The 19,464-nt window shown below is 68.3% G+C and overlaps 1 protein-coding gene across 1 annotated transcript; it reads left to right on the plus strand.

Annotated features, from left to right (window-relative positions):
* Positions 1–5,064: 5,064 nt before the first annotated feature.
* On the plus strand, positions 5,065–18,809 carry SYNPO (synaptopodin). Its single transcript, XM_062587090.1, has 3 exons — positions 5,065–5,533; positions 14,989–16,859; positions 18,044–18,809. The coding sequence occupies exons 1-3, from the start codon at positions 5,080–5,082 to the stop codon at positions 18,731–18,733; spliced, it is 3,015 nt and encodes a 1,004-aa protein (XP_062443074.1). The 5' UTR covers positions 5,065–5,079; the 3' UTR covers positions 18,734–18,809.
* The last annotated feature ends 655 nt before the right edge of the window (positions 18,810–19,464 follow it).

Genomic DNA, 19,464 nt, shown 5'->3' on the forward strand with positions numbered 1-19,464 from the left:
CTGGGAGAGTCGTGAAGGCTCGGTTGTGCCAGGCCTCCCTCTGGCATCTGCTGCCAGATATCTGCTGAAAAACCTGGCTGTGGGACTGGCTGTGCCTGCGAGCCGGTGGCTCGCGATCGGGCCGCAGCACGTGTGCGGCACGTCTGCATCCCGGGGCAGCCGAGGGGCCGCGCCAGGCGTTGGGGCTGGAAGCTGGCCGTACCCGTACAGGTCAAAGCCAGCTCGCTCCGGCGTCCCTCGGGTCTGTTTGGCAGGGACGGGGAGCGTGGCGCAGCACTGGCCATGGGAAGGCCGGATCGCTGGACCCAACCTGGCCTGAGCGTCCCCCCACTGCCTCCCCGCGAGCAGGGCTGGGGCCAGAGCGGCGACTCTCTGGCTTTGACCTGAGCGTCCCAGGGGCTGGAGCAGGGGGAGCAATCCCTGCACGCTGCAAACCCCTGCAGCAAATCAGCCCCAACGCGCGTGCCGGCTTTATAGCAGCAGGGCTGGGTCTCCCTGCCTCCTCTGCCACTGGCTGTGCCCGCGCCCGTGAGGCCCCGCTCCCCTCCGTCCTCGCCCCCGCCAGCCCGCGGGAGAGCAGAGCTGCGGTGCCCCCCGCGCGGGGCAGCGAAGCAGCCCCCTGCCCAGCAGGCTCGCCCCAACCAGCCCGAGGCTCCTGCTCCGGTTCAAGCTCTCCGCGCTCCCCGGGCCCGTAGCCCCCGGCTGTGAAGCTGTGGCAGCCTCGCGTTTCCTTTTGGCATCCCGTTTTCACAGCATGGGTCGCTCCGGGTACGCAGGCACCTCGCTCCCACAGCCTGGGCTTCAAGATCTTCTCTCTTGGTCTGTAGCTACCCTTTATATTGCACTTGAGCCGAGAAAGGCTGAGCTAGAATTTCATCCTCAGCTCCAGCTGATAGTCCCTGTCTCCCCAAGCAGTGGTGGTGGCCCTGGGTGTCCCACCGGCACCTTGGCCTGAGGTCTCCAGCGCTCAGCAAACCTGGTGCTTCATGCCCAGAGCTGCACCGCGAAGCCTCAGGGTAATTTTCGCAGCTGGGGTGGGGCTGTGGCTGTCCTTGCGTCCAGGAAACACCGGTCCAAAAGTCGGCTCTGTCCTTGCCAGGTCCAAGATAAGCAAAGGGAGGAACGGGCTGGGACCTGCCCTGCGTGGCCACTCCTCGCCGCAGCAGTGCAGCCTGCGGCCGGGCAAGCCGCTGCCCCTCTCGTGGCGCAAAGCTGATGGTCTGGATGTGGCCACCAGTCCAGGCAGCCCCGAGAGGGAGGGCGTGAGGACAGCTGGACCTCTGGACCCAGCCCGAAGGGCTCAGTGCAGGTCTGCCAAGCGGAGTGGCACGATGAGAGACATTTGTGTCGGGGTAGAAAAGGCGTTTCAGCCTGGCCAGCCTTGCCAGCCCGGCCCCTGCAGCCAGCGTCCAGTCCCTGCTTCTGGAGCGCGGTGGGGGAGGGAGGGCAAAGCACGGTTCGGGTGCCCGAGGTGCCCTGTCCTCCCTCCTCCTGCTTCCTTGCATTGCTTCCTCCGCTGAATCAGAAAACGTCCCTCGGTGCTGGCGAGGCCAGGGCGAACGGCCCCGCGCCGACCGCGGGCTCTGCTCCCTGCGGCAGTGGGCCGTGCCATGCCATGCCAGGCCGTGCCGTGCCGAGGGTGCACCTCGGCGCGGGCGCCGCTGCCGGGCCAGCCACCCCGCGTCCCCATGGCCGCTGCGGGCCACGAGGGCTGCACGGGGACAGGCGTGCCGGAATGTTGTTTTTTCCACCCCAGTTTCCTCCCAAGTAGTAAATCAACGCAGCGAAAGGCTTTTGTTTTCCCAAGCGCGCAGCAAGCCGCCAAGGCCGGCCCTGCCCCGGCGTGCTGACCGGAGGGAGCGAGGGCGATGCCAAGGAAAGCAGGGCCAGCCCCTGCCCGCCCGCCGCCTTCCGCCTCTGCCTCGCCAGGAGGGGCTGGGGCAGCGCGGAGCGGCCCCCCGCCCCCGTTGGAGCCGTGGTGGGACCTGCTGCCTGGCGGGGGCACGCTGGCGTCCCCTCGCCGCTTGCTCCTGGAGCGGCCCCGCGGTCCCGCCGAGGGGTGCTCGTGGCGGCGGGGACGAGCGGCGCGCCAGCGGGGTTTGCAGCGCCTCTCTGCAGCAGACGGCTCGTCGGCGAGCGCCGGCAAGGTCCCCGGGGAGCCTGGAGTGCAATATTGGGTTGCAACAGATGTGAGAGCGGCCAGGCACAGGGTGGCCCAGGCGCGGCTCCAAATGCCGCTCGGTGACAGCTTCACCGCGGTGGCATCTCCCGTGTCAGCTGCGGAGGCAGCTCCCTTAAAGAAACCCGGGTCCCCCGGGGGTGCCGCCTGCACCCCACGGGGACAGGCCCGAGCGAGGCATTGGCCATGCGCTCGGGGGTGCTGCAGGCTCCCGCTGCTCCCCAGGGCCTCGGGGACACCTGCTGCAGCCACCGCGCAGACCCGGCCGCCCTCGCACCCTTCCGTTTCGGCCAGGACATTCAGTCGCTGGCACACCAAAGGTGTAAACCCCCCCCCCCCCCCCGGGTATACGTTGCCACTGGTCTATTTTGGAAAGGGAAGGAGCCGATCTTGTGACTGGAGCTGGGGACTGAAAGTCTGGACGGCTGGATCCTCTCTGAGTGACAGCAACCTGCTGCGTGACCTTGGGCGAAACCCGAGAGCCCCGTCCTGGTCCCGGCGGGCGGCCGCACAGCGCGTCGCACCCCTCCGCCCCCGCCGGCCCCCGGCCCACGCTCCCTCTGGGCGCCCGGGCGCCGGGCAGCGATGGGCGCAGCGCCTGCGCTCGGGTGCCGCGCGCCCCGCTCCGGCTTGCAGCCCGCAGCCACCTCCCTGCTGCCCCGCGTGGGGCTGCAGCCGTGCCGCTCGGGCCCCCTCCGGCGCCACCGCGGCCCCCGAGGGCCCCTTCGTGCGGCGCAGCACGGCGCAGCACGGCGCGGCACGGCCCGCCCGGGGGCTTCGGCACCGGGGGACCCCGGGGAACCGCGGGCGGACGGAGACGTGAGGAGGGCTTTCTGCAGGCTCCCCGGGATCGGCAGCCTGAACGCCTGCCAAAAATATTTGTGTGGGAGGCGGAAAGTTAACTTTAGCTTTCCTTTCTCGGGGGGCAGTGGCAGGGTGTGAGAAAGGCGGGCGAGAGGTGGCGGGGAGACTTGCTGTACATCAGGCACAGGCGAGTAGGCAGGGAAAGACAGCAGAGAGCAGAAGGTCTTCCTGCCGCCAGATTTCAGTGCTTGGTGAATTTAGGTCTTTTTTTTTTTTTTTTTTTTTTTTTTTCCCCTCTTCCCTCCCTTGGCACTGGTTTGCAGCATGCACATTTCTTAGAAACACTACAGGCTCTTCTTGTAGGGACTCGCTGCGGCGCGCCGCTGCCGGGGAGCGCGCGGCGTCTCCAGCCCGGCGCCCCGGCGGCAGCTCCTGGGGGACCCGCGGGGACCCGGCGCTCCCCCAAACCGCCGGCCCGCGGCGGCCACGAGTGGGGCAGCCTCGCCCCGGGGGGGACACGGCCTCGCCCCGGGGGGGACCGCGGCCGTGCGCGCGAGGAGCAGCTCCGCCAAGCCCCGCTCCTGCCCGGACCGCCCCACGGGCTCCCCGCGGATGCTGCAAGCAGGGGCAGGGGGGGAGGAAAGGCTCAGCCCCGGGGCCCGCCGCGGCCCTGCCGCCCTCTGCCCGGGACGGGAGCGGGGCTGCAGCAGCCGGGCGGCTCGGGGGCGCAATCGTCTGAGCCGGGCTGCGCGCGCCGTTATTTTAGGAAACTTTCCCTTTGTCCTCGTTTGAGATAAGCCAGTGCCGAGAACTTGCCAGGTTTCTAAGGAAAGATGTAGGTGGCTTCTCGCAACTATCAGGGCTCTGAGTTATATAAAGAGCAGGGCGAGAGGCTTTTTTTTAGCGAGAAACGCTGAAATTTGTCCCCCCAGTGTTGAATAATTGCAGGCAGAGCAGAGCGGCAGGACGGATTTCAGGCATGGTGGAAGATTTCCTTCAGGAGCTTGCAAAAACCGCGGTGTTTCGTTTGGGAAATGCCCAAGGGTCCGTTGGACGTCGTCGCGGCAGCGCTTTCGCAGTCTGCTCTCAGGGCAGCCTGCCTTTATCTCTAATGAGAAATTTCTGAACAAGAACGGGAAAGTTTACGTGGACAAACTGAGCGATCCTCAGACGAGATGGCAGGAGGCGTGCCAGGCTGAGTGAGGCAGCGCGCGTTAACCTGAAGCCGTTTCCGCTCACTTCACACACACACAAAAAAAAAAAAAAAAAAAAAAAAAAAGCTTGCAAAAATTTCGGGTGTTTGGCTGGGTGAAGCCAAGCGCTTTTCTCCCAGTCCGGGAGGCAAACGCGCCGCGGGCCGCGGCGACGAGCTGCTCTGCCGAAGGGGCTCTGTGCGTCGGGGGGCTGGCAGCCCCCGCGACGGCGCGGCGGGGAGCGGGGCCCGGCTGCCCCGAGCGGAGCGGCCCCGGCGCACTCATTGCACAGGAATTTCCCCGCTGCGTGCGCCGTAAGCCGTATCCTGCCCGCGAGCGGTGACCCGGCCCTCTGCTCTCCGAGCCCTCTCCCGTCGGCTGGGCCGCCGCGCGTTGTGCTCGGCAGAGGCGAGGGAAGTGACTCTGCCGCGCGCATCGCTCGCGTTAGACCCGGCCTCGCTCCGCCGGCCCGGCGCCCCGGGGCTTGCTGCGGCGGCAGGAGCCGGGGCTCCCGGAGGCCGTGAGCGGACGCCACCGGCACCGGCAGAGGCTGCTTTGCTGAACCAGTCTCCGGGCTGCTGGGGCTCCTCCGGAGACCTTCCTGGCACGGCGAACGGGCCTTGGACCCAACGCTCCCGCTTTGCGAAGCGCCCGGCCCCCTTCGCCCCCGCGTCCCCGCCGGCTGCAGCGCCCCGCTCGCCGGCATGACCGGCGCTCGGCCGCCGGTCCGTGCGCGCCCCGATGCTCACGCTCTCCCCTCCTGTGCTCAGGTCCCCGGAGACGCTCCGTCTGCCCCTGTGTTTCTGGAAAGGAGAAATCCCGGGAGAACGCTCCTCAGCAACGCAGCTCCGGCCCGACCTGCGCCGGGCAGAGCTGCGGAGGAAGCCCAGCTGGCTGGGCAGGATGCTCGAGGCGCCGCCGCGGCAGCCACATCTCCAACCTCGGCCTGGCGAAGCCGGTCAAAATCCACGCGCCGCTGGGAGCGCCGAGGCAGATGCAGGAGGAGGACGTGGCCGCTCGCGGGAGGGAGGGAAGAGGGGAGAGCGAAGGTGCCGGTGGCTCGGCGAGGTTTCCCCTCTCCACCGACCAGAGCAGGAAGAAAAGGTTGAGCCGTCGGGCGGAAAAGTGAGCGGGCGCTCCCAGCTGGAGCCGGGCGGGCTCGGTGGAGACACGCCGGGCCCCGGGCTCGGCGGCGGCGCTCCGGCATCGGCGGCTGAGCCCGCGCCTCGGAGGAACCGCCCCGGCGCTGAACTGCCCCCCGCTGCGGCCAGCCCCGCGGCTGGCCCGGGCCAAGAGTGGAAAGTGGTGAAGATCCAGCGAGTCCTCGTCTCTCCCGTCTGCCAGCCGAGGAAAGCAAGTAAGCAAACTTCGCCCCTGTGCTCTGGCACCTCGCCGCGCGCCACCTCTATTTCAAGCCCTTGTACAAAAATTAAGCCCTTCGTTTCAGGCTGGCTGCATGCTGCAGCGCTCCTCGACGCGGCGCTGCCTCCGAGCCCCGTTCTGCAGCAAGGACAGCCTTTCCGTCCCGGCTGCGAGTGCCCTTTGGACCCCCCGGCACAGATGCAGCCACTCGCCCTGGGTTACAGCAGCTGCTCCGGCAGCCACGCAGCCGCAGCCCCCCCTCCAGCCCCAGCCCTGCTCAGGCACCCATGGGAGACGCTCCCGCAGAATTAGACCCACCCTTTTCCAGGCATTGGGGCCGTTTTTAAACCCCTCTTCCACCACTCTTTCTATTTTGTTCCTGCTCAGCTGTTATCTCAGATGCCAAATATTGCCAAGGCAGGTATGTCACTGCCTCCCGACGGGGATGAGTTATCGGGTGTTACTGCTTTACCTCGACCATGGCTTCCCCGAGCAAGCCCTGAGCCCAGGGAGGGATGGGACGGGCTGGTGAGCAGGGCAGCGCTGTCTTCAGCTGGAGGTGCTGCAAATGAACCTGGTTTCCAGAATCTGTCCTCTGAAAATCTGTCCTTTTGGGATGTCTCTCATGTCAAACATCCTCAAAACCAGCAGCTCTTCAGATGAGGGCTTGCTGATGGAAATCTCAGACAAGCTCTTTGGATAAATGCTGCTCCAGCAGCTTCTCTGTCTGTACAGTCATTGTGTTTTAGGGCCCGGCAAGCAAACCAGACAGATCCAAATACTCTTCCCATTTCTCACCGTTCTCTGTTGTGCATGGTAGATTTGCAGCAGGAAAGGTCAGGGCTGTCTGTATCCGGGCTCAGCATTTTCCTAGCCTGCGCCGCAATCCAGCAGTTCTGCTGCCAGCTTGGAATTTTAAAGTAACTCAACAGGTTTGTTGGAAAGAGTTTGTCTGTCCTGTTTCCTCCTCCTCCAAGTGAGATCACCACCAGCCGCTGCCTGTGTGACTGTCAGACTTTCCAGGGCTGCTGTGCAGGATGTCGTAGAGGGTCCTGAGTGCTGGGAGCAGGAGCAGGGCCTTGCTGCCTGACTGGCATCGCGCAGGGGGTGGCCTGAGGGCAAGGAGCCAGGCTGTAGCATCCCCAAAGCGGCACAGACCTGCCAGGCAGGGTCTGCAACCCGAGCAGTTCCCCGGTGCCACTTTGGTCCCCATCCAGCAGCCTGAGGCCAGGCTGTCTCCTTACAGACATCTGCCACAGCAGCCCGGGCTGTTTGGCACCTCTCGGGACAGGCGCGGGAGCACGAGGAGCCCGGGGGACAGGCGCTGGCTGGGTGATGCGGGAGGCAGGACTGGTTTATCTGTCTGGTGTGCAAATAAACAGGAGGTTTTGCTCCCTCGGAGCTGCCGAGCCAGCACCAGTCTCCCTCAAAAACCAGAAATGCACAAAAAAAAGCAAATCCAGCAGGAAGAAAGGAAATTAGAAAGGCAAAAATAAAGCCAAGAGCTCATCCTGTGGTGCGGAGAGGCTCAGGAAGAGCAGAGCGGGGAGGCAAGGCCGGTCCCACCTGCCGGAGGTACGTAAGTGAGAAGCGAGGAGCCGCAGAGCCTTTGGGTCGGCCCGGCCAGCCACGCCGGCTGGAGCGGTCTCCCAGCCCCGTGGCCATCGTGCTGGAGAGCTCACCGGCCTCTCCCTGCCACGCTCCTGGCCGAAAGGGCCGTGCATCCTCGTGGAGGTGACAGGTAGTGTTAGCTCCCCTGGGGAGTAACCCACCATCCCCTCTCCTTGCGCAGGGCCCCCGAGCTGTGGCCCTCACTTCCCTGGGAGCAGCGGGAGCAGAGGGATTTCGCTGATTCCCAGGGAGGCGTGCAGGAAGGTGACATCAATGATGGGTTTTTTTCCAGCTCCAAGTGTCCCAACTTTTTAGGCCTTGGGAAAATCATCTACAATGGGAGGTCCTGCATCCCTCCCTGTGTCTGAAAGGTAACATGCTGCAGCCCTCCCCCACCCCCCTGCCAAGGGGATGCATGGCACTGGGGTGAGGGGGATGTGTAGGGCTGGGGTGGGGGGGATGTACAGAAGTGGGGTGAGGGGGATGCACAGGGCTGGGGTGGGGGGGATACGTAGGGCTGCTGTCACTTCTGCAGACTGCTTGGAGTGGACCCAGCTGGAGACAGGGAGCAGTGGGGCAGATGTTGGGGGGGTGGGGTACCTGGGCGCAGCGACAGGGCTGCCTGTGTCACCGGGGGGGTCGCCTGGCCCCGCCGCGTGCCGGGCCATGCCGGGCCGCGCCCTCGGGCCGTGCGGGGCAGGGGCAGCGGCAGGGGCGGCCCCGCGGCCCCCCCGGGCCGCCCCGCAGCGCCCCGCCCGCCGCGGCCCCCCGGCCCGGCCCGGCCCCCGCCCGCCGCCCCCCTCCCGGCCCGCTCCGAGGGCGGAGCTGCCGCAACTTTCCTGCCCGCCGCCTCCTCCCGCGGTGCAGTCGGGCTGCGAGGGGCGGCGGCGGCACCGGCACCGGCCCCGACACCGGCCCCGGCACCGCGGGTAGGGCGGGCGCGCGGGGGCGGCGGGGGGCGGCGGGGGCCCGAGGGGGCGGCGGGGCCGCGGCAGGGTGCGGGGGGAGCCGGCCTGCGCGCCGAGCCCCGCCGGCGGAGAGGGCTGGGGCGCTGCGGCCGGCGCGGGGCGAGCTGCGCCCGCGTCTCTGCCGGCGCTGCCCGGCCCCGGCTGAGCCCCGGGAGGCGGCGGGGGCAGGGGGCGACCCGCGCCGGGGCTTCGGCGGGGTCGCGTCTCCCAGCCCTGCAGAGCTGCTTCCCAGGCTGCGTCCGCCGTGCCCCTGCACGTCCCTCCCTGGGGACGCATCTCCCCCCAGCAGGGCTCCCCGTGGCCCTGCCGTCTCGCACTGCAGACGTGAGGTCTGTCCGTCCCTCTGGACTGGCGGCCAGCCGGATCAGTTACGGATTGTGCAAGGGGCATTCAAAGGCACCGTTTCGTCCCTGTCCCCTCCCCGCTGTCCATCCATCCGTCTGTCAGGGACGAGAAGAGCCAGGTGACCTTCTCGCGCAGGACCGTCTCCTCCCTGTCCGCGGGACTGGCCAGCCAGGGCTGTCACCTGGGCTCTGTAGCCTGGGGTCTGTCATGGGGTGTCTCTGCGCTGCGGCGGGCGCTGGGATTCCCCTCCCGGGCCGCCGTTGAGGGCTGCTGGCCCCGGTCCCTGGCTTTGCTCTTGGGACGGGCCATGCCCGTCGCGTTGGGCTGGGGCTGCCGCCCGTTCTGCTGCTCCGAGGGCTGAGATCGGGGCAGCCTGGAGGAGGCCTGCTCTGCCCCATCCTCCTTTAAGGGAGCTAAAAGGTTCATTTTGACAGTCTGGGGGAAGGAGCCAGCTCTGCTTCTGTAGTGGCAGCAGCTTCTTCTTCCCCCGAGCGGAGATAGGCAGGGCTTGGGCTCTGCTGCATCCCCTCGGCATCCTCGAAGGGAGAAGCAGCTCGGCTTGCCCCAGGGAAGCGGGCTCTGGCTGAGACAGGGACAGCCAGCTCCTGTAAAAAAGCCCAAATCCCCCATCCCTTCTCATCCCATCGCTTTATCGCCTTTTTTGCTTTTTGGGCGACGGGTGCTCCAAGGCTTGCAGCTTGGTGACGGGGTCAGGGCAAGTTTGCCGAGGCGCTGAGGGCCGGGGCAGGGCTGTGAGCCAGGGCGAGCGCTGGCCCGCCAGGGCGGCGGGTGCGGGGAGGCAAACAGCTCCAAAGCCAGCAAAGCCTTTGCAAACTGAGCACAGGGAAAACTTGCAAGCGAATCGAATTTTATTGCTGTGCCAGATTTTGACACTGGCAAAGGCGCCAGGGGGGAGAGGCCCGGCGCGGCGAGTCCTGCCAGGGAGAGGAGATCGGTTCCCAGAGAGCGGCACTCGCCGCTCGCGCGGGGGCTTGCGGGGGCCGTAGGGCCAGCACGTGTAAAAACTCTATCTGGTGTAAAGGAGGGTTGGAAGCTGGGGGTGAGGCAGAGAATTGTTGTATTTTTACCCGTGCATTTTAATTGCATCTGTTTTGAGCTAGCTAGACTGTATGTCTGTGCTGCCACTCTTGTTTTCCTAGCAGTAGATTATTTGGGATAACTCTGGGAGCTGGAGGGAAGAGCAGACTTCAATGTGTGTGAGTTTGCGCGCAGTGCAAAAAATCTCGCACAGCTGTAGCTAAGGCAAAAGGCCAGTTGGCTTCCCTGCCAAAAAAACCTGCTTACGTTTCCTCAGTGTCCAAAGCGCTCAACATTTGGGTGAAAACACTGAATTCCCCCCCTCACACCCCATCGCCACCCTGGATGCAGATGTGATTTCAGGCTGGCTCTGTCCCCGGGCGAGGTGCTTTTTACCCAGCCGAGGTAAAAGAGGTGGAGAGGTGGTTCAGGGTCTCCCTGCCACAGGTTGCAAATGCTGTCATGGGATCGCTCGGGCACTTCGGGTAGCGTTGTGGATGCAAAGCACGGAGCAGCCGTGGTGTTCGGGAGCAGGATTCGTGCTGCTGGACATGGCGCAGGTGATCCTGCCAGCTGCAGCTCGCCCCCTAATCGCATCCCGAATGCCCGACCGGAGGCCAAGCGAGGGCGGTTAGCGGAGGCGAGCCTGCCACGGGGTGAGCCTGCGCCCTCCCCCGGGGTATCTGGGTGCATCTGGACAGAGCTGCGCGGAGCCTGTCTGGGGAGAGCTGCTGCTCCACAGGCCCGGCCGTGGGAGCTGCCAGCAGGCTCAGCCCAGAGACTCGGAAATGCTTGCGCACACCCCTCTGTAGAGGCGGGTTTTCTCTTAATTCTGTTTTTTTGCCGGAGAATTGCATAGCGAGGGAGGGGGCATCCGTTGAGCTGCGCTCTGTGCTGGGGGAGGGCGAGAGGTGCCGTTTGGGATGACCTCCAACAGCAGCCTGATGAGCGTTCAAAACCTGGAAAAGCATCTGTGTGTTACTGATGGCGGCTTTGCTCTTCTCTTGCTGAAGGTGGATTTTGGGTTTCCCCCATATTCTCGTCTGTGCTGTGCCAGCCCCCGGCTCTGCAGGGCCGGCGGGGCCGTTCTGCCCCCGAGCCTCCGTGGTTCACTCGCCTCGGGCCGGCCGTCTGCCCAGGGGATTGCAGCCTTTGGATGGCCGTACTTCCAAACCAGTAGCAGGCTGCAGATGGGGATCCTGAATCAAAGTATGTGGAGTCACGCGCCAGCCCTGGAGCCTGAGATTTCACGTGTCCGGTCCCAGCCTGTCAGCCCCATCAGGAGGCTCCACTAAGCCTTGACACTGATGTTCTCACCATGGGACTTTCCACCATCATGCTTGGTGCTAGCAAACACCCAGGCTGCAGGGTGACAGCTTCCAAGTCACTACTTCTCTTCCCAAAATTGCTGCAGAATTTTGAATTTATCCACAGCACAGCTGAGCCAAATATATTACACTTTGGCCTGGGAGCTGTTTTTTGCTAGGGTTTCCCATTGCAAACCATCAGCTGGCCTGAACGGATGCGCCGTGACATCCTGGCTACATCAAAACCAGCAGCTTCAACTGAATCTGTTGAACCGGCCAGCTCGGAGAGGCCTGGGTTGTCTCCCCTCCCCGCAGTTCGGTGCCAGCTCTTGATGAGGTCCAGCTGAGAGCAAGGCTCTGGAGGTCGGTGCAGGCAGGATCTGATACATCCTTCACCGTTGTCTGGGGTCTCACAGTGAGTTTAGCCTTGCTGCAAGTATTTTAGATGCTCTCCGGCAGCCCTGTGCAAGGGGACCTGTCCTCTGCATGGAAACCTGAGCTGGAAGGAATTTTGTTTGCCAGTTGGCTGTGAGGGGAGAGCAACAAACATGCCTTTCATCACCCTCATCATCCTCACCCTGGAGGAGAGAGCGCTGTACTTGTTGCAGGAAGGTTAACAGACGGCTTAGTAAGAAGCTGTTAAGCCCAGCACTTTGGGGATGTTGCTGGAAGTTGTTCCTGGGGCAACTGGAGCCTATAGGCTCCTCTTTCCTAAGATGAAGTGCAAAGGCAGGCTGAGCAGTGAGCTGGAGAGAGGTTTGGATTTTGGAGCTCTTCCCGGTAAATCTCTGCTTTTTCAGGGGCGTAGCAGAACGGCGACGCGCTGTCCTCCACGGGGACGCCCCGCTCTGCACCCCAAGGGGTGAGGGGGGCCCTCGACACAGCGCTCAAAGCGCTCGCGGGCTGGTGGCCGGCAGCTCGTGGTGTTCCTAGAGCCGGCAGTTCCCAGCCCTGCAGGGTGGGAGAGAGCATCCCCTTCCCCACCCGCTGCCTGCTGCCCGGGATCGCCGGAGTGCGAGGGGACTGGGAGCTCGCAGGTGCCACAGGATCAGGGCTTCGGGCTGGGGGACGCCCCCAGGAGCCCCCGCAGCAGGGCCCGGGCTGCAGGGAGAGCTGGCAGGGCTGAATTCAGTGTTCTTGGAAGAAGCCAGGACATTCGGAGACGGGCGACGTTTCCTCCCTGAGCTCCAGCGCCGCGGCGAGCCGGTGAGCGGCCGTGGGAAGGAAGGAAGGAAGGAAGACTGGAAGAACGCAAGAAGAGCGAGTCACCCGTTGGACCTGGGTCTCTTCCTAGCCGCCTCCTAACGGCCGGAAGCCGCTTTCCAGTGTCGCGCTAGCCCTGGGTGCCGTTGGCCGTATATAGCTCTGCTTGAGCCCTTTCCCCGTGCCGGTCGGGCTCCCTTCAGCCCCCGCGCACCTCCTCGCTCCTCGCCAGCACCTGGACGTTTGCACCGCGTTGCACTCCGACCCGCCCGCCTGGGCCTGGGGGAAGCCGCGCAGCCGCGAAGCCCGGCTGAAGCTGCCCGGCTGTCCGAGGTGGCAGGGGAAGGAGCAAGGGCGCGTTTCCCGCGGCTCCTGCAGCCCGGAGGGGAGCAAGGGGTGCAGCGCGTGGCCCCGTCTAGCGGCACAGAGGCCGTGCCACCCGAGATGGGCAGGGGACCGGCTCCTGATGCCAGGGGACGGGGGTCCCCCCGGGTGGCTGAATACTCTTGTGCCAGGTTGAATAGACCCTCCCATGGCTGAAATCGGAGGCTTGGTGAGGTGCGGGGGGGGGGGGGGGGCAGGCGGTCCCGGGTGCGCGTAGCCAGGGCCGTGAGCCTGGGAGCGTGTGTGCGTGGAGCACGGGGAGTAGTAAGGCATAATAATCTTATTCTCTGCAATTTCCTCTGGGTTGCCAGAGGTCCGGTGCTCTCCATCTGTGCAATAAAAACCCGATGCTAAGCACGGTTATTACCGCCACCGTCGCTATTGCTGTTGCTAGCAATTCCTTTGCACTGAGCTCGGAGGGAGGAGCTGTGAAACGGCTCGCGCCAGCCGGACGAGGGGCCAGGGCGGCTGTCTGCACGGCGCCGCGTCCGGTACGGGCAGCGGGGCCGTAGGGGCGCGCGGGCAGCGGGGCCGGGGGGACCCGCGGGGGGTCCCACGCTGCGCATCTCCCCCGGCCGAGCGACCGGCCCGGGAGGCGGCCGAGGCCGGAGCGGGGACGCTGCACTCTGTGCTGCCAGCGCCGCGGGGGCCGCGGCTTGCCTCCCGGCGCTCCTCGGCCGTGGCGCTGCCTCTGCTCGGGAGGGGGGCGGCGGGGGCGGCCGGCGGCGCGCCGCAGGATGCCGCTTCCCCGCGCTGCGCCGCAGCCGAAGCCAGCGGGAACGTCGCGTTAAACGCGGCCGGTTTCGAGGCGGGGAGAGCTTGGATGCTGCCGTCGCTGCTCAGGCAGCCTCGGCGTTGCCAGTGGAGACTTTCCGTCGGCGTTTCTGCCTTCTCTCCCCCTCACCCAGCCAAAATCCTCCTGCCGCCAGCAGCCCGGCTCCTTCAGCTCTCGCGGGTGGGCCGAGGGCTCGAGCCACCCTCCTCTTCCTCCCCCCGGCCGCCTTCCCCCGTGCGGCCGGAGCGGAGGGTCCCGCGAGGATCCCTTCCCCTGAGCGGGCGCCCGGGGAGGCTGCACGCTTCAGGCTTGGCAATGCGGGGAAAACCCCAAGGGTTTCCGGAAAGACGCGGGCTGGGAGCGTGGGCGTCGGGGCGGGCCGTGGCTGCACGCGGAGCGCGGCGGCCGGGGGCCGGGGCCGCCTCGGGCCGAGCGGCTGCTCGGGGCAGAGCCGGAGGACGGGGTGCTGGCAGAGACGCCCCCAGCGAAGGCAGGGTGCGGATGCGCGTCCTCGGCGGCTGGCGCCCGCCGGAGCCGAGCTCCCGCGGCGGCAGCGGCTGCTCGCCCTGGCGGCGCCGGGGCAGGTCCGCGCGCGGGAGGCGCCCGTCCAGCAGCAGCGCCCGGAGCGGCGCGGGGCGCCCGGAGCCGGGGAAGCGGGGCCGGGGAGCGTGTCTGCAGGCAGGGCCTTGCTGCCCGCAGCCGGCTGCGGGTGCTGGGGAAGGCAGCGGGGGTGCTGCGGGGGGGGGAGATGCCCAGCTCGGAGCAGCCTCCCTGCTTCACCATGAGCTCGCTGGGAGGATTTGGCTTAGTCATTCAGCCCTTGCTTTTGCTGGTAGGCTGAACCACTGCTTAAAATATCCTGGAAGGCTCCCAAGCGGCGCAGAAGGCAAGAAAATGAGAAACATGTGAGCCGGAGGGGAGCGGACGCTGCGGCGCTCGGAGGAGCTGGGCCCGGGGCAGGCGGCCCCGGCCACCCACCGCCGTCTCGGCCGCCGCGGCCCTGGCCCCGCGCAGCCGAGGGGCCCGCGGGACCCCACCGCGCGCGGGGCATAGCGCAGACCCTGCCCGGGCGCCCGGGGGGCCGCTGAGGACCCGCAGCCCGGCGAGGGGCGCAGGCTGCGCTGGGCGCTGGTACCTCCACAGGGGCAGCTCAGGCGGCCGCGGGCAGGAACGAAAAGGCCGGGGCGAGCCAGAAGCTGCCCTGTTCGCCCCGGTCCCTCTTGCCCTCGTCTCTCGGGCCACACCGCGAAGCGTCGCCCCAGCCCTGGCTGGCCTCTTCTCGGCAGGTCTGCGGGCGCCTGCAGACGAGCCGGGCGCCCCGCGCAGCTCGGGCGGGCGGGTGAGCGGACGGACGGACGGACACGCGTCGCTGCTCTCGCGGCGGCGGCCGCCACCTCGCGTCGCTTCGCGACCGAGCCCCGGGCTGGCACTGGCCACCAGCCCCGCGGCGGGGCCGCCGGCGGCTCCGGCTGCCTGCCTGCCGGCGCGGCGGCCGAGCGGGCGGGGCCGGGGAGGGGGCCGGGAGCAGGGACGCGCCCGCGGCAGGGACCCGGCGTGTGCACGCTGCAACCTGAGACCTTCCCAAGTCCTGCGAGAAATTCCTTTCCCATACGGTCACCGCGCGGAGCGCGGAGCCCAGCGGAGCAAACTGCCCCGCGGCCAGCTGAGGCGCCCGCAGCGTTTTTCCCGGCCGCCGTCCCGCCGGGAGAGGCCGCGGCCGAGCGGCCGGGCTCGGGGAGCAGGGGGCACTGGGAAGCTCGGGGGAGGGCTGGAGGGGCTGGCGGTCCCGGCGCTAACCCGCGCTCTCCCCTCTCCCCAGGTCTCTCCCGGAGCGCCAGCCTCTCCGAGAAGGAGCCGCGGGAGGCGAAGGCGCGGAGCCGGCAGATCGCGGCCCAGCTCGCCACGGCGCCCGGCGCCGGCTCCAAGGGCGCGCTGCTCTTCCACCGGCGCAAGCAGCGCCTCGACGAGCTCGCCTGGGCGGGAGCCGGCGCCGGCCATGGCACAGGGCTGCCGCTGAGCCTGGCGCCCGCGGCCTGCGGGGCCCCCGCCGGAGCGCCCCGGCAAGGCGGCATGGAGGGAGACGGCAGCCCGGGCGCGCGGCGCGACGGGGTGCAGACGGAGGCGTCCCACCGCGAGGAGCCGCCGGCTGAGCCGCAGCAGGTCCCGCTGAGCGTCTACCTGAAGGAGAACATGGCGTCGGCCGAGGGCGGGCAGGAGCAGGGGACCGGCCGGGCGCGGGGCGAGGCCCCGGGCGGCGGGGAGACGCGGCCCGCCTGCCCGCCGAGCGCGCCCGCCCCCGAGCCGCGGGAGAGCGGCGAGGGCCCGGGCGGGGAGCGGAGCGCGCCCGCGGCCGACGCGGCGGCGGCCGCCCTGGCCGCCGGCAGGAAGCCGAACGGGACGCACGGCAGGCAGTACTACGAGGTGCACCTCACCTTGGCAAAACCCAAGCCCGTGAAGAACAGGACGGCCAGGCCGTTCGGGACCCAGGCGTCCGCGGTGAAAAGCCAGCCTGCGGAGCAGCGCCCGGCACCCGAAGTGCCCCCGCCGCCCACCTACGCGGAGACCCTGACCAGCCCCCCGCCGCTCACTCGGGTCCGGTCGCCCCCCGCGTACTCAGCGCTGTACCCCCCCGGCGAGCAGAAACCTCTCCCCGGCTGCGGAGGCGGCAGCCTGGCCCCCCTACCCAGAACGGGGATCCTCGAGGAGTCTGTTGCCCGGAGAGCCAACAGAAAGTCCATGTTCACTTTTGTCGAGAAGCCAAAGTTGGGCCCGAACCCTGATCTGCTGGATTTGGTCCAGAACGCAGACATCAAGAAGAAGCAGAAGGAGCAGGGAGAGGCCGGTGCCGAGGAAGAGCCATTCGCGCTCGGAGCGGAAGCTGCCAACTTCCTCGCCGGCAGCGCGGCCAGAGGTGGGCAGCACCTCGCACCAGCTGAGGATGCTCCAGCGTGGTCCTCCTGCCTCAAGTCCCCGACTATCCAGCCGAAGCCCAAGATCAAGCCCAGCCACAACCTCACGGAGGCGCGAGGGAAGGGGGCCGAGCTCTTTGCCAGGAGGCAGTCAAGGATGGAAAAATTCATCATTGAGGCTCCGTCTCAGCCTGACCTGCTGCGGTCCCCATCGCCCACCATGTCTCTGCCTCCCTCCTGGAAGTATGACGCCAGTGCTAGCGTATCACCCATGGTCTCCAGGCACCCCATCAAGAGTCCCTCTAGGCCCTCCAAAACCCCTCCAGCATCTCTGTATGGGGGGAGCCTGATGGAGAATGAGCTCTCCCAGAAGGAGCTGGAGATCTCCAAGCACCAGCCTTACCAGCTCCAGTCTTCACTCTTCATCCTCTCCCCATCCAAAAGTCCTCTGCGGTCTGTGCCCCGTGGGACGCCGCCACCCAGGCCTGCGCTTCCCGACGCCTATTCGTACCCGCAGCAGACCTCCTGCCCCACCTCTCCCTTGCCTCCATCCCCCGTCTGGTGTCGCCCCGTGGGGCCCGGTGCCGGCAGGCCCCCCTTTAGCCCATTCCCTGCAGCAGCTGGGGTGGTGCCCCTGCCCCACGAGGGCCAGCCCGGCCCCGGGGCCCAGACTGACGTGCCCCTCGCCTCCCCGTGCCGCCTGCTGTCACCCAGAGCAAAGGGAGGCTTCCAGGCGCCCAGACCGTCCTACTCCACCAGGAACGCGGGAATCGAGCCGCAGGTGTGGAAACCTTCTTTTTACTACAAGTAGCAGTGTCAAAGAGGAAACACATGCGTTTTAGGCTTCCCTCCGCTGGCCAAGTCCGCTCTAATTGCTCATGGGTGTGCAAAACGCCAAACCAACCAAAAAGAAAGAAAGAAAGAACGTAGCTCGGAGGTTTTCAGGACAGTGCCTGCACGCGGGCAGGCCCCCAGCTCCGGCAGGAGTCTCTCCGCGGCGGCGGCGAGTGGGGCCGGGCGCCCCTGTCTCGGCAGCGTAGCCGAAGCCTCAGGGAGCGCGAGACGAAGCGCTGGCGAGCTGCCGGGGCCGGGCCCGCGCGCCCGCACGGCGCGGGCTCCGGGAGCGCAGGCAGCCCGGGGCGGCGCTGGCTGGGGACGGGCCGGCAGCCCCGGCGCGGCGCAGCGCCCGCACCGCGCACGGCCTCCCGCAGCGCGGTAGCAGGAGCCCGACCGAACCGGCGGGGCCGCCGGCACTTTCTCTCTTCTCTTGCCTGGAAACTTTATGGAGCGTCACGTCTCTGGCTCGGTCCTTTCCTCACCCACGTTTCCAGCTCTCTGCAAAGCGGCTCCCATCTCCGCCTGCTCCTCTGCAGCCTCTCTGTCCTCTTACCAAAGCGCATCCAGCGGGACACGCCGCCTTTCTGCCCCACTGTGCCTGCTCCTCTCTCTTCTGCTGCTCCGTAGGGATTCTTCCTTCTTCGCTTCCGTGCCACAGAGGAGTTTACCGCCCGCGCCGGGGACGGGCAGAGCCAGGAGGTGCCGGACTGGGGACACGGGGCGGGGGGGAGCCCCCGGCCCCTTGCCGAGGAGGCTCCCGGGGCCCGCAGCGCACACCCCAGCGCCTGCGGCCGGAGGAGGCGGCCGGGGCCGGGGGCAGCGCTTCCCCGCGCGGGACAGGGCGCTGGGGGCAGCGGTGCGCAGCCTCGGCCGTCCGCTCGCTCCTGCCTGCGTTCCTGCATTAACAAGCTGCCTTTTGACTCTGCTTTAATTTCTCCTGTGTACTTTTTTCCCCTCCTCTTTCTTAATACGCTCAAGTGCGCTGTCAAATCTGCCTTCTCCTTCCCACCGGCTCGCCGGGAGCTGCTGCCGTCCGGGGCGGCGGGGGCCGGGCGGGGGTGGCCACAGGGAGCCGGCGCCCCGGCGCTGCGCCCCGGCCGAACGCTAACCTGCTCTCTGTCCCCCCAGGAAAGGCGGCCGTCCCTGCCCGCATGGACGCCGCGGCGCCAGGGCAGCGCCGACGGCTGGGCGAGCCCGGCCTCGGCGCCCGAGCTCGACGAGGGGCCGCCGGCGTCCCCGCCGCGGCCGGAGGCCGAGCCCACGGCCAGCCGCCGGATGCAAGCCCGGCTCGCCAGGAACGTCATCGACGCTGCCCGCAGGAAGAGCTCCTCTCCCAGAGCCCCGGCGCCGGAGGGCTCCCGGCCCTCTGCCCCGCCGGCCGGCCTGGCCACCACCGGCCTGCCGCGCTCCCTGCGGGCGCCGCCGGCCCGCGCCGCCCTGGGCGGCCCCCCCGCTGCCCCCAAGAGCCCCCCGCCGTCGCCCCAGGCCAACGGGCATGGCTGCGGCGCCAGCCCGCCGGGGCTCGGCACGGCCACGGGCGCTGCGGCTCCCAGGGCCGCCGGCGCCGCCTCCTGCGCCAGCCCCCGGAGCCCGGGCGCCCGCAGGAGCGCCCTGCCAGCGCCCGCGGCCGGCACGCGCCCGCCCGCCGAGCGCTGCGCCTCCCGGTCCCCCACGGACTCGGACGTCTCCCTCGACTCCGAAGACTCGGGGGCCAGGAGCCCCGGCGTGCACGGCTTCAACATCTGCCCGCGGGGCTGGAGCGGGGGCCTGCGGCTGAGGCAGGGCGGGCTCCCGCCGGGGGCCCCCTGCACCTCCTAGAGCGGCGAGCGCCGCGGCCCTGGGGGCCCTCGCGGCCGTGCCCGCGGCCAGCCCCGGCGCGGGCACCGGCGGCTTCGCCAGCTCTCGGCCCCGAGCGGGCCAAGGCGCCGGTCGTGCGGCCGGGCTTTGCCTTCCGACCCCGGGCGGCACCGTGTGGCTTCTGCGCATGCCCAGTAGCTGGCCAGAGTGCAAGACCGGCACGGCATGGCACGGCACGAGGCCGGGAAGCCCCCAACGCCCCCCGCCCGGCAGAGCGTCCCCCACAGCGGCACAAGGGAGGCCACGAGCCCGCGGGCGGTGCGGGCTCCCTCGCCCTCCCGAGAGCCCGGAGCCGGGCACGGCCCCGTGGCGCCAAGGCGCATTGCGCGCCCCATGGCACGCGCCAGGCCCCTCCGCTCGCCCCACGCCGAGCCGTGAGGGTGCATCCCGCGCGCTGCCTCGGCAGCGCCTTCCCGGCTCCCCGACAAGGATGGGCGGCAGGAGGCGGGACGCGCGCCCGGGATGCGCGAAGCACGCCCGTCCCCGTGCCGGCCGCCAGCCCCGGCCCCCGCGGAGCAGCCGCCGCCTGCTCCGGCCGGTGCCCGGCTCCCCGGCGTGCCGCCGGGGTCAGGCGCCCGCCGCCTGCCGGGGAGCCCGCGGCCCCGCGCTATTTTTGCCGCCCTAACCTTTGCGGGCAGGGCTGTGCGCTCAGCGGGCCGAGGAGGGCGGCCGCGCGGCCGGGCCCCATCCGT

This window comes from Rhea pennata, chromosome 14 (assembly GCF_028389875.1).
Source record: "Rhea pennata isolate bPtePen1 chromosome 14, bPtePen1.pri, whole genome shotgun sequence".
NCBI lineage: Eukaryota > Metazoa > Chordata > Aves > Rheiformes > Rheidae > Rhea > Rhea pennata.

Coding starts and splice junctions, on each gene's coding strand:
- SYNPO (XM_062587090.1), top strand. CDS start 5,080: ATGCTCGAGGCGCCGCCGCGGCAGCCACATCTCCAACCTCGGCCTGGC. Junction 5,534..14,988: donor CTGCCAGCCGAGGAAAGCAA/GTAAGCAAACTT, acceptor CCCTCTCCCCAG/GTCTCTCCCGGAGCGCCAGC. Junction 16,860..18,043: donor ACGCGGGAATCGAGCCGCAG/GTGTGGAAACCT, acceptor CTGTCCCCCCAG/GAAAGGCGGCCGTCCCTGCC.